At 45.4% G+C, this 13,845-nt stretch overlaps 1 protein-coding gene across 1 annotated transcript in view; it reads right to left on the bottom strand.

The window, feature by feature from the left end:
- Positions 1 to 2,639: 2,639 nt before the first annotated feature.
- MPL (MPL proto-oncogene, thrombopoietin receptor) overlaps positions 2,640 to 13,845 on the bottom strand; it is a 16,819-nt gene continuing 5,613 nt past the window's right edge. Inside the window, exons 7-12 of the mRNA XM_066372147.1 lie at positions 9,880 to 10,061; positions 9,566 to 9,708; positions 6,689 to 6,848; positions 6,382 to 6,478; positions 4,242 to 4,329; positions 2,640 to 4,032 (exon numbers count right to left, since the gene is read on the bottom strand). Of these exons, the coding sequence (XP_066228244.1) occupies positions 3,745 to 4,032; positions 4,242 to 4,329; positions 6,382 to 6,478; positions 6,689 to 6,848; positions 9,566 to 9,708; positions 9,880 to 10,061 (958 nt within the window). The 3' untranslated portion in view covers positions 2,640 to 3,744. The remainder of the gene's footprint in view (positions 4,033 to 4,241; positions 4,330 to 6,381; positions 6,479 to 6,688; positions 6,849 to 9,565; positions 9,709 to 9,879; positions 10,062 to 13,845) is intronic.

Below are 13,845 nucleotides of genomic sequence, written 5' to 3'. Positions count from 1 at the left end.
CCAGGGCACATAGGAGAAGCGCCCATTTGCTTCTCCACACACACCCCCCCCCTCCTTCCTCTCTGTCTCTCTTCCCCTCCCGCAACCAAGGCTCCATTGGAGCAAAGATGGCCCGGGCGCTGGGGATGGCTCCTTGGCCTCTGCCCCAGGCGCTAGAGTGGCTCTGGTCACGCAGAGCCACGCCCCGGAGGGGCAGAGCATCGCCCCCTGGTGGGCAGAGCATCGCCCCTGGTGGGCATGCCGGGTGGATCCCGGTCGGGCGCATGCGGGAGTCTGTCTGACTGTCTCTTCCCGTTTCCAGCTTCAGAAAAATAAAATAAATAAATAAATAAATAAAGGATGATCACTTCCCCTTAGGCTGTAAGGAAGGAGAGTAAGGCTTTTGAGATGAAAAATTAGTTGGGATAATAATAAAAATAGCTTAATAAATACTGAACATTCATTATATGTTTGGCATTGTGTTAACACTTTAATTCTCACATTGGCAAAAGAAATCACATTCTTTTTTCTTAGAGAGATAGAGAGAGGGACAGACAGGGAGAGAGATGAGAAGCATCAATTCTTCATTGTGGCACCTTAGTTGTTCATTGATATCTTTCTTATACGTGCCTTGACCAGGGAGCTCCAGCCAATCCAGCGATCTTGCGCTCAAGCTGGTGAGCCCGCACTCAAGCCAGTGACCTCAGAGTTTCAAACCTGGGTCCTCTGCATCCCAGGCCTATGCTCTATCCACTGTGCTACTGCCTAGTCAGGCAGAAATCAGGTTCTAAAGAGTCAAACTAAAGATTTAGAGGTAAGGGGTGAAATTAATAGGAAGTTCAATCTGGAGACCACGTAAATTGAGACTGGAGAGATATAAAGAGAGACAGAGGTAGAGATATTAGTAATTACAGTGGAGATAGAGAAGATGGAATTTAGGAAATAAAAGTGATCAGGACATGATAACTCAGTGGGTGTTAAGGTGAGAGTGTCAGTGCTTTGGGTCTCAATCCTAGTCTTGAGTCCCTAGGAGTAAAGTCAGAGCCTTTGTATGGCCAGGGGCCACCATCGTGGCCATTCACATTCAGGTTCTCATTGAATTCGGGCAGACGGTAAAGAAATGGCAGAGTTGGAAGATGGTGGGCCATTCTGTTTATTGGTGTCTCACCAAGACAGGCAAGCCACAAGAAAAAGCAGAAAACCTGCTTTTCCCATGGAGGGGAAAGGAGCAGGGAGGCCTCTGCAATGCTGATGGCAGGAACCAAGAGAGAGAGAGAAAGAGAGAGAGCCCCTGGTCTGCTTTATTTTATAGTGTAGAAAATTAAATAAAGCCTTTAAGCCAATATACAAATAAGGAAGTCTCTGATACAAAGCCACTTATCTGAGGAATAAATGGGATTCCTCATAAGAGTGCACCACCCCCTATCATGCAACAGTCAAGGTTGTGGAGAAAAGCTTAGTTTTGAGAAGATCTAAGTATTAGAAGGGTGGAAAAGGCTTAGTCTTAAAACTAAGTCATAGGCTATAAAGACTTTGCCAGCTTACAGCCTGTCTCCTACACCCAATGCAAATTATAAGCAAGCAAACATATACATTATATTTACAAACTTATTTGACCAACAGCCTTGAACATGGCTGGGAAAACAAATGATGGAAAATGAGTATAGATGTCATCCATTTGTTCCATCCAGACCCACTCTTCGTTCTTCTCACCCTGCCCTGTGCCCCGTGAGGTTGATTCTAGTGGCCTCTATCAATGGATTCCATTGGGCTTTGGTTTGTTTGGGTTCTAGCAATGGGAGGATATTATGGGTTGAATTGTGTCTCCCTATCCCCAAAATTCATATGTTGAATTCCTAAACACCAGTACTTCACAGTATGACTTTATTTAGAAATAGGGTCAATTGCAGATGTAGTTAGTTGAATCATTTGGGTGGGCCCTAATCCAGTATGTCTGGTGTCCTTATAAAATGGGGAAATTTACGCAGACCCACAAAAGCAAATGCCATGTGAAGATGAAGGCAGAGATAAGAATATTTCTACCAAGCCAAGGCCCACCAAAGATTGCCAGGAAACCACTAGAAGGTAGGGGAGAAGCACGGAACAATTTTTTTTCTCAGAGCCCTCAGAATGAACCAACCCTGCTGATATCTTTAACTCCTAGCCTCCAGAACTGTGAGACAATAAATTTCTGTTGTTTAAGCCACCAAGTTTGTGGCACTTTGTTACGGCAGCCCTAGCAAACCAATACAGAGATCAGATGGTGGGAAAAGAGTGACCTTGAGCTATTTATTTCCCTAGCTTCCTCCCTGCCCTGTCCCCACAGGTTGGCTGTATCTCTCTACCTAAGGCCACAACTCCTGCCAGGCAGCCCTGTCTTATAGCTACTCTCCCCAGATCTAGTAACCAGTCTCTCCCTTTCCCCTCTGGTGCCCAGGGGTGGAACCAGCTCCCAGCTGTTGTTAGCCCTGGGGTACTGCGCTATTCCTTGATGGTTTTCCTAAATCCTGCCTCATTTTTATAAATATTTCCTGTTTTAAACTCTCATAAAGATGCCCAGTTTGAGTGTGTCATCTATTTTTGCCAAGACCCTGACTGATATGGGGGGTATGTTTAGAGCCAGAAAAAAAAAAGAAAAAGAAAAAAACACATTTGTTTGAGAATTATTTGAACAGGTCAGGGGAATCCATAGCCAGAATGGCCTAAGCACACTTATTGTTGTATATGAATGGCTAAGCCTTAGAGGATGAGGAAGGTTGGCATGGGGTTAAGGTGGTGGTGTCCAGACAGATTTCATTCATTTAGAAAACATTTACTGAAGGCTTACTACCACGCACCAAGCACTACTCTAGGTACTGGGGGAGAAAGACAAAACAAATCACAGCCCTTGCCCTCAGTGAGCTCACAATCTAGTAGTAGGAGACACACATGTAAACAGTTACTTGCATAAGATATCACAGGTGCTGTAGTAGAAGCCTGGCCTGGAGACAACTTTGGAATGGCTGGCATAAAGTAAAGGCAATGAGAATGCATGGGAGTGGAGACTGTTAAGAATGGACTCAGGAAAGAATAATTATGATTGTTCAGATATATTAAACACTATGTCCTAGGCACTGTGTTTTATTTAGATGATCTCAATCCTCTTCACAACTCTCTGTAGGGTTCCATTACCCTTGTTTTATAGATGAGAAACTAAGGGCCGAAGACTTTATTTGTCCACAGCGAGTAAGTGGGATGACAGGAATTGAATTCAGTGCTGACTCCAGAGTCTTCACTCATAACTCTTGGAGGAGCAAAGCTGGGGGAGACCGTGATGGTATGGAAGCCAAGGGAGGAGAGAATTTAAAGGAGAAACAGGTAGTCACCATGACAAATGCCACAGAGAATAAATGAAGGGTTAACAAGATCCTTTTGAATCTTGCAGTTAGAAAGTTTGAGGTGAATTTGGCCTGGCAGTATCATTAGCAAACTGGTAGTAAGAGAACTAATTGAAGTAGTCCAAAGAGCAAATGAGAAGTGGGTATGTGAAGACTTCTTTTCAAGGAGTGTGGCATTAAAGAGGAGAGAGAAAGAGGGTGGAAGTTGATGCTTAGTCAAATGAGCTTTGCCTGAGGAAAGAGGGTCCTGGATTTATGTCAGCAGCAGTACTCAAGATCAGTGTGTGTGTAGTCCAGCTATGAGGGTCCCCAAGGGGGATGGAAGTGAGGTCTGAGATGTGTATGGTGTGGGTGTGGGTGGCTGAGTAGACAGGGTGGGAAGAAAGGTCTAGAGGGTTTGGATCTGTCCATGGTACTGAGAGTGAGGGGCCTGCCAACAGGTCAGTGGTAAATAGGAATGGTTGGCAATATGAGTGGTGCAGTAGGACCCTGACTCAGCCATGGATAGGCATACAGACAGAGGCATGGTCCCCAAGCAAGAGGGCTGCAATCCTCGGTAGTCCATCTGGGCCTGGGAGGAACATAGGGGCAAGGGAGTCTTCTCTGAAGATTTAGGTAGAATTTCAAGGAGGCTGGGTTCCACTTCCTCACAGACATCTGAGACTGCAGCCTTGGGCTAGGACAGATGGGAGGGAAAGGGGTCTGGATTAGCGGGTCCTGTGGGAGGCAGACCCAGATTATGTAGGCAGGATGGTTTGGCTGGGGGTAGGACCCAGGGGGACGGAATGCTGAGGGGCAATGGTCTTGGAAAAGTTGTGTTGTATGGGCAAGGATCCAGCTCCAGGTAGGACTAGTGGTGGGTAGTCGGGAAGGGAGTGCACTCACCGGACTCAGAGCTGCAGTGTCCCTAAGGTACTGGCCTAGGACCCGGTGCAGGTCTGGAAGTGAGGGCCACAGGGCATGCCTCAGGCTCCTTAGGGAAAAGGAAGGGAAGGAGACTGACTCATGTGAGTGAGTTGGAAGGGAGGAAGAGAACACTGAGTTGGGGTGGGGGGGTGCGTGAGTAAAGCGTGAGAGTGTAGTCAAGGTAACAAAGTAAGAGCTTGGGTGCCAAGGAAACCTCAGGTGGGGGAGGGAAGGTAGTGGTGGGGAGGTTCAAAAAGGAGTGGTACCAAGTGTCCTTAAACATTCTGCTTTAGGGCCTTTGCACTTTCTTTTCTATCTGGAACACTCAATTTAGTCCCTTACTTCATTTAGGTTTCTGCTCAAGTGCCACCCTGAGACTGAGTTCTTCCCTGACTGCCTTATTAAAATAGTACCACCTCTCTTCCCCATCACTCTTATCTCCTGCTCTGCTTTATTTTTTTTATAACAGTTGACTAATTGTATATTTATTGTTATTATATATATTTGTTTTTGTCTGTCTCACCCCAATAGAATGTAAGCTTCATGAGAGCAAAGAATTTGTCTATTTTGTTCACTCCTATATCTTCAGGGTGTAGAACAGTGTGTGGCCCATAATAGGTGCTCAAGAAATTAGTTCAATGAATGAATGAAGAGAGCTAGTGGAGCTTATTAAGCTACTGGGGAAGGTGATCTATCTGTGAAGAGTATGGATTAAAGTATGTTGGGGGAACCTCCAATTCTTTAGGTTCGTATTTCCACCTGGAGGGACTTTAGCTGAACAACATTTCAGGCTTCTTCTGTGACCCCACTCTTATCTCTCCAGGGGAGGAGGAGTGACTTATCTGATAAATAGGAGAAAAGGAACTGTCTGGTTCAGCACCACCTCCTTCTTCTTCCCTAACTTTTTTGTTGTATCTGATTACCTGCATAGAGGCTAAATTCCAGACTGCTCTTATACATGAGGAGATTAAAAGTTCAAGGACAGATATGTTCAAAGAGAGATGATAGTCTAGGGTCATCAAAAGAGTTCCTTCTGAGCTGAGTCTTCGAGTCAAGAGATGTTACCAGTTGAAAGACTGAAGTGGTATGGATTTTATTCTTTCTGTTTATACCTTGACATTTCTGCTCAATCTTAGTCTTCCCACATAAATAAGTCATTTATTAATAACATTTATTTAAGGGTGTGCTTATATTGGCAAAAACTGTGCTTAGGATTTAAAGATGACTGAATAAGGTACAGGGAAGATATATAAAGAAATAAATGCAGTAAAATGCTACTGGTACTATGAAAAAAGTCTGCATAGGGACATGTAGAAAGTAGCCAATAGGGGAGGGTTAGAAAAGGTAGAGAGTAGCCAATAGGGGAGGGATAGGAAAGGTTTCCCGGAACTGGTGAAGAAAGTTATTTAAAGATACTGTTAATGAGTATTAGTCATCCAGGGAGGGTATTCCTGACAGAGGGGACATTATGTACAAAGGCACTGAGAAGTAAAACCACTTGACTTGTGGAGAAAATCACCAACAGTTTGGCAAGGTTAATGCACAGGGTGGAAGAGGGTGGACATGGTGGCAAGGGCCGGATTTTGCGGAGCTTTGCCTGTCATCCTAGAATCTGAACTCTATCCTGGGGAGCTAATAAGGAGATTGAAGGAGACGCACGATAAATTCATGTGGGCAGTTTAGAAAGGTTTTTCTGGTGGTTGCATAGGGCAAATTGGAGGGAGAAGAGGCTCTGTTTCAGTGAGTCAGGTGTCTGTAGGACTAGAGAAAAGGGGTCATTGTTTGAGCGAGGTTTAGGAGGTGGTATGACCAGACCAGATCAGACTGGATAAGGAGGGAGGCGCCTAAGTGTTTTGGCTCAGGTCACAGGTGGACAGTAGCTCTGTTACTGAGATGAGGAGCCAGGAGGTGGGACAGTTTGAGGTGTCCAGTACAGTGGATATGTTAGTGCTAGGAAGCGGTGCGACCCTCAGGGAAGACGTGCAGGAAGCTGCTGAAGCCACAGGTGTGGACTTGCTGTTGTCCGGAAAGCGGGTGTCAGAGAGAGCTTGGAATGCTTATTTAGAGGCCTCCGGCCCGCCCTGACCACGGCCCCGTCTCCTGCCTGACCGGGCGGTACCTGTAGTGCGCAGGAAACTGCCACCTCAGCAGCAGCAGGCCCAGAAGAGCGCTGAGACCCAGGACCAGGAGCAGAGCGGTCACCAGGGAGATCCATGCTAAGGGATGAAGTCAGACCTCGGCCACGCTTAGCCGGAGCCCCGACCCCGGGTCCTGCCAACCCCGCCCCGGCCCCGCCCCTCGTTGACCCAAGCGCCGCGTACGTCTGCGCAGCCGCAGACCAGTGCGGTCGGAGCCCCGCCCCCGCTGTGCCGGCGCCCCTCCTTTCACGCTGCCTCAGACCGTCTTTGCACCGGGGGGTCCCTCACCAGTCTCGGAGGCGGTCTCTACCCTCACTGGGTCGGACCAGGCGCTCCAGGGGCCTTGGTAGGTGGGCCCGTGGAGCCTGGCGCGCAACTGTAAACGGTAGCGGGAGCGCGGGCGCAGCTCCAAGGTCTCTCCCTGGGCCCCGAGGGGCGGCTCCAGCACCTGTGCAAAGGAGAAGCAGGCAGGTGGTCAGGCTCCCGGTGCGGATGGGCGAGCATCCAGCCCACGAGAGATTGGCATTGGTTACCAAAATCCTACCACTTGGATTCCCAGGGGTTCCCCTCAAAGAGCCTCACTGACAGAAAACATGCACCCCGGTGGAAATTTGGAAGATAGGACACCCGCAAAAACAGAGTACCTCCCCCTGCTCACGGCCTCACCCTGAGAGGGAGGCTTGCCCAACCCGAGAGAAGCGCGGCCTGACACACAGACCTCAGTACTCGAAGAACTGCTCATTCTTATGGAAATACATACGATACAACCGACAGATCCTGGTGCACAGACACTGACCGGGACACGTGGACATCCTGCCAGAAGCAATGGAAATTCCAGACACACTCAGATACACAGGGCCCTTTGCAAGTCACACACATTCAACAGAGGATGCCAGAATTATGCAAGGTGCTGGGGGTAGAAAGAAGTACCACCTCCAGCAGAGGGTATAAGCATGGTGTGTATAAGCAGAGAAACTTTTTAAAAAAAATTTAAGTGAGTGGAGGGGAGATTGACAGACTCTGGCATGCACCCTGACCGGGATCCACATGGCGTCCCCGACTAGGGCCAATGCTCTGCCCATCTGGGGCCAATGCTCGTGACCAAGCTATTTTTAGTGCCTGAAGTGGAGGCTCCAGGGAGCCATTCTCAGCAAGAGAAAGAGAGAAGGATGAGGGGAATAGAGAAACGGTCTCTTCTCCTATGTGCCCTGACCAGGAATCAAACCCGGTACTTCCACACGCTTGGCAGACACTACCACTGAGCCATCCGGCCAGGGCCAGGGAAACTTTATTAATTTAATCATTTAGCAAGCATGAACTGCTTGTGATATGCCAAGCATTGGGCTAGGCACTGGGGAAAAAGATAAATGAAATATGGTCCCTCACATGTCTAATAGACATACAAACAAGTAAATAATTACAGGTAATTAGTGCTATAATAATGATATAACTAAGGTACCAGGAACATAAAAGCACATTTAGTGCTGCCTGAGTTGCTTGGCTGGGGACTACAGAGTAGTTCAGTGTGCTAAGAGCATGATGTCCAGGCTGAACGGTCAATGATGAGGCTAAGACAGTGGTAGGAGGGATGTGAGGATTGTTAGTACAATAAACTCAGCTTATTTGTTGATAAATAGAGGTAAGGGACAAAACAAAAGAAAGAAGAGTCGAGGAGGATTCCAGGTTTAGGCAACTGGGTAAGGTGGTAACATTGTTAGAGACAGGGTACACAGGAGAAGTAAGTTTGAGGAAGCAATACTATATGGCTCCATTTTATTAACTTCAGTAACAGTCAAACTTATCAATGGTAATGTTGGAATAGAGGTTACCTTGGAAGGGAGTTGTGCCTCTGTAGGAGCACGAGAGGCTGCTGGGGTGCTAGAAATAACATCATGATCTGGATAATGGTTACATGGCTGTATATGCATTTACAAATTAATCAACTGCATACTTAAGATTTGTGGACTGTGGATGAGTTAAGTTTTGGATATAGTAATCCCTTCTTATCCACAGTCTTATTTTCCACAATTTGTTACCCACGCTCAACTGTATTCCAAAATATTAAATGGAAAATTGCAGAAATAAACAACGCGTAAGTTTTAAATTGCATGCCATTCTGAGTAGTGGAGGAGAGCTCATGCCGTCCCACTCCATCCCACCCAGGACACAATCCATCCCTCCATCCTGCCTGATAGTTCCTATGTAGCTATCTCAGTTAACAGATTGACTGTTCAGGTATCGTAATGTTTGTGTTCAAATAACCTTTATTTTACTTAGTAATAGCCCCACAGTACAAGAGTAGTGATGCTGATAATTTGGATACGCCAAAAAGAAGCCATTAAATGTTATGTATGTATAGGAAAAAACAATATATAGGTTTTGGTATTATCTCTGGTTTCAGGCATCCATTAGGGGTCTTGGACTGTATCCCCCACAAATAAGGGGGGAACTACTGTATGAATCTGAAATGCCCACGAAGGTTTTAAGTAGATCTGTCTGTTAAAAAGTTGTATGTACTGTGTATGTGGTAAATCAGAATAAAGGTAGAAAAAGAAACTAAGATTCAACTAATGTATATAAGTACCTTCTGTCAGGCAGTATGCTAGATATTTATATAATTTATCTTTACTGTAACTCTGGAAGGTAGGTAGCTTTATTCTCATTTCACCAATGAGGAATCTGGGACTTCAAAAGTTTAGGTAATTTGCCTGTGGTTAGAATTTCCTTTCTATATAGTAAGGTTGGGATGGTTAATGTATGGTTGTTAAAACCATGGAGTTGAAGAACTCACCTAGAGAAAGCATATGTATTTATCTAGAGGAGAAAAGAGTCTAGATGGGCCTGTAGGAAGCACAACATATTAAAGGGGGTGGGGGGTGAAAAAGGAAGAGCCAGGAAAGGAGAATGAGAAGGATTAGTCACAGAGGTAGTATAAGAACCAGGAGAGACTGATATCCCAGTGGCAAAGGAAGAGAAAATTTTAAATGGGAGTAGTCAGCAGTGTCAGATGCCAAAGAGAAATTAAGATACCAGTTGAATCAAGTAAACACAGATACACAAGCCTAGACATGAACACATGGACACCCTCACCCTGATAACAGGCATGGTGAAACTCAGGAATACCCTGTGTGGTGAGGTTGGTGGGCATTTGTTCCTTGACCTTACCTTCCAGTCCTGATGGCCTTCTCCTGTGTATCGGAGCTGATAGCAGGTCTCTTGGGCTGCCCAGGATGATGGGTGCTGCCATTCCAATTCCAGCTGCCCACTGGAAACTTCCCTCCAGTGCAAGTTTGGAGAGGGGATGAGCACTACAGGGATGTCATCAGGGACTGGCCTAAGCCCTTCTGTGCATGAGACATCATGCAACCAGGGCCGTGGGTCAGAAGTGTTAGAATTGGTGATTCTGGGCATAGGGTCAGATATGGAGGGGGAGTGTTGGAGTGGGGAGACTAGGTGGGAGAGGGGAAGAAAATTCTCACCAGCCTGGTGGATCCAGAAAGGGGAGCCCAGGTAGCTGTGAAAAGCACCCTGGGCTGTGTTCACCTCCACAAGGATGTGAATAACACTGTCATTTCGTGACTTGAAGTGGCAGCGAGAGAACTGAGGAGGTTGTAATCCTGGATTTTTCTTCTCCTCTTCACATTGCTCCCAGATGGGATCCCTAAGAATCAGCCCCATAGAATCGTTGAATCGTGCCTGCCTCAGAGACTACTCCTGATCTCCATCCCACAGTGGCTATGCCCTGCATGCATTATAAACTAACTCATCTCTTGGATGGGCCTCCAGGGCTTTCTCTGTCTTTGTGCCAATAATGTTTTGTTTTCTGATGTTTGGTGTCCAGCCTCTTCTTCTTAAGGAAGGAGTCAGATGACTCGTGAAGATAGTATGGGCTATAGAGTTCAGATCTTGGCTTGCTGTATAACTCTGGGCAAATTACTTGGTTTATCTCTGTCTCAATTTCCTCACTTGTAAATGGGTTACTAATACCTACTTCACAGGATTCTCTCACAGATTAAAGAGTCTTCATCTTTCTGCAGGAATATCCTTATGCTTTAAATTTGCTCTCATACAGCAACCTTCTTAGTCACCTCTGTGTGTTATTTTACTATTAGATTATTACAACAACTTCCTATCTGGCTTTTCTGTCTCCATTTTTGTCACTCCCTTCAATTTGTTTTTCATACAGCTACCAGAATTTGATTCCAAAATGTCCAGAATATATCACAAATATGTCCATTTATTTTTATATTTTCTTTTTTTGTGTGTGTGAGAGAGACAGACACAAAGAGACAGGAACAGACAGACAGGAAGGGAGAGAGATGAGAAACATCAACTCGTAGTTGCAGCACCTTAGTTGTTCATTGATTGCTTTCTCATATGTGGCTTGACTTGGGGACTCCAGTTGAGCCAGTGATCCCTTGCTCAAGCCAGTGACCTTGGGCTTCAAGCCAGCAACCTTTGGGCTCAAGCCAGTGACCATGGGGTTTTGAACCTGGGTCCTCAGCATCCCAGCATCCCAGGCCGATGTTCTATCCACTGCACTGCTGCCTGGTCAGGACATTTATTTTGACCTTGACCACTGCCACATTAGATAAAAATCACCCATTATCTCTTGCCTGGATTAATACAAATCTCTAACTGGGGTCCTGCTTCTACTCTTGCCTCATTATAATGTCACAAAAAAACATATCTCTTAAAAAAGTAAATCATATCATGTCACTCCTCTGCTTAATATACTTTATGGCTTCCCATCCCACTTTGAATAAAATCCAAATGCCATACCAGCCTTCAGGACTCTATATGACTTAGCTGCTCCCTACCCCACCATTTACATGGCCTACAATTCTCATACCAGTTTACCACCCTTCATCCACATGGGCCTTTCTTCTGTACTACAGTTATGCCAGATGCACTCTCTCTGTACTTCACTTTGCCCTGGATTGCTCTGATTCTAGATTTTCATGTGACTTATTCCTTCTTGCCACTTAGGTTTTAGCTCAACTGTCACCTACCTCCTTGGTGAGACTTTCTCTGACCTCAATCTAAATTAGCACCCTTCCCCATCCGATTCCTGCTTAGTTTCTTTTTTAATTTAATTTTATTATTTTTATTTTTTATTTTACAGAGACAGAGAGTCAGAAAGAGGGATAGGCAGGGACAGACAGACAGGAACAGAGAGAGATGAGGAGCATCAATCATTTGTTTTTTGTTGAGACACCTTAGTTGTTCATTGATTGCTTTCTCATATGTGCCTTGACCGCGGGCCTTCAGCAGACCAAGTAACCCCTTGCTCGAGCCAGCAACCTTGGGTCCAAGCTGGTAAGCTTTGCTCAAACCAGATGAGCCCGTGCTCAAGCTGCTGACTTTGGGGTCTAGAACCTGGGTCCTCCACATCCCAGTCCAATGCTCTATCCACTGCGCCACCGCCTGGTCAGGCCTCCCGCTGAGTTTCTATCATATAATCTTGTTTCTTTATTTCTTACTTATCACCCCCCACCCCACTAAAATGTAAGCCTCAACCATGCTGGAATCTTTTCTGATTTATTTGTCACTCCAACCCCAGTGCTTGGCATAGTCACCTTTGATAACTGTTCATTAAACAAATGAGTTGCGCCTGACCAGGTGGTGGTGCAGTGGATAGAGCGTCACACTGGGATGCGGAAGGACCCAGGTTCGAGACCCCGAGCGTGGGCTCATCTGGTTTGAGCAAAAATTCACCAACTTGGACCCAAGGTCTCTGGCTCAAGCAAGGGGTTACTCGGTCTGCTGAAGGCCCATGGTCAAGGCACATATGAGAGAGCAATCAATGAACAACTAAGGTGTCACAATGCTCAACGAAAAACTAATGACTGATGCTTCTCATCTCTCCGTTCCTGTCTGTCTGTCCCTGTCTATCCCTCACTCTGACTCTCTTTCTGTCTCTGTAAAAAAATAAAATAAAATAAACAAATGAATTGTGTCTCCTTCCCGATTATAACCCACAAATGGCTAGTTATTACTAAGATTATTTATCATTTTATGTATTTATATGTTTACTCACTTATTTATCAAATAATTGACACTATGTGCCTGGCACAGTTCTAGGTCCTATGAATACATAGAGGAATCATCTTCAAGGAGCTCTCTTTTCAGTGGGAAAGGCAGAAAAACAAGCAACAACAACAACAAAATACCAACAATAGGTGGTATTTTTCTGTGATGCGCACAGGCTGGTTCAGGAGTATCAAGGAGGAAGATCTCACCCAGGAGAATACTTCCTGGACAAGGCAGAGCTTAAATGGAGTCTTGGACTATAAATAGAGGCAAAGGGCATCTGAGGCACATGCTTGGGTACAGATAAGAGATACGGTGCTTTGGGGGGAATTCTAAGTGGTGCGGTATGCTTTTAGCATAGAGGGCTTGGTGGTGAGTGGTAAATGTGAGAGGGCAGACCAAGGTCATGGATGGCCCAGTGGCCTTTCTAAGGGGCTTGAACTCAATCTTGTAGTAACTGTGGAGACATTTAAGGATTTTAAACAGGGAATTATCAGAATTGGCTTTGTACTTTAGGAAGGTCACTCTAACTGTAGTTTGTAGGCAAAGATTTGTGAGGGTGGACTAGAAGGAGATAAATCCATTAGGACACTGTTATGGTGTTACATGTGCGAAGTGATGAGGTCTGAAAAGCAAGTTGTGGCAATGGAGGTAGCAGGAAATAGCTGGATTTAAGGGACGCTGAAGAGGTAGAAATGATAAGACTATTCCTGATTAGACCTCGAGGGTGTTTAAATGGCAGAAGTCTACAGTGATTTCCATGTTTCAGGCTTGAAAAAATTAGGTTGATGGTAGGATGGAGGACAAGAGGAGGAGCAGATTTTAGCAGAGGAAATGATAACTTCAGTTTTGCCACCCTTTAATCCATTCCAGGCACCTCTATACAATGCAAATCTATACAGTTATTAAAAAGAATGAGTGGCATTTTTTGTAATTATCTCCAAGACTTATTTATTTATTTATTTATTTATTTATTTATTTATTTATTTATTTTTACAGAGACAGAGAGAGTCAGAGAGAGGGATAGATAGGGACAGACAGACAGGAACAGAAAGAGATGAGAAGCATCAATCATCAGTTTTTTGTTGTGGCACTTTAGTTGTTCATTGATTGCTTTCTCATATGTGCCTTGACCATGGGGCTACAGTAGACCTAGTGACCCCTTGCTCGAGCCAGTGACCTTGGGTCCAAGCTGATAAGCTTTTTGCTCAAACCAAATGAGCCCGCGCTCAAGCTGGCGACCTCGGGGTCTCGAACCTGGGTCCTCCGCATCCTAGTCCAAAACTCTATCCACTGTGCCACCGCCTGGTCAGGCTCCAAGACATATTTTAAAGTAAAAAGTAAGTGAACAAACCACACACACACACACTCACACACACATGCAGTTTTTACTAAAAATTAAGTATTCTGTA

Source organism: Saccopteryx leptura, chromosome 3 (assembly GCF_036850995.1).
Source record: "Saccopteryx leptura isolate mSacLep1 chromosome 3, mSacLep1_pri_phased_curated, whole genome shotgun sequence".
NCBI classification, from domain to species: Eukaryota; Metazoa; Chordata; class Mammalia; order Chiroptera; family Emballonuridae; genus Saccopteryx; species Saccopteryx leptura.
The sequence above is the reverse complement of the archived record's forward strand: the minus strand, read 5'-3'. Positions and strand labels throughout refer to the sequence as shown.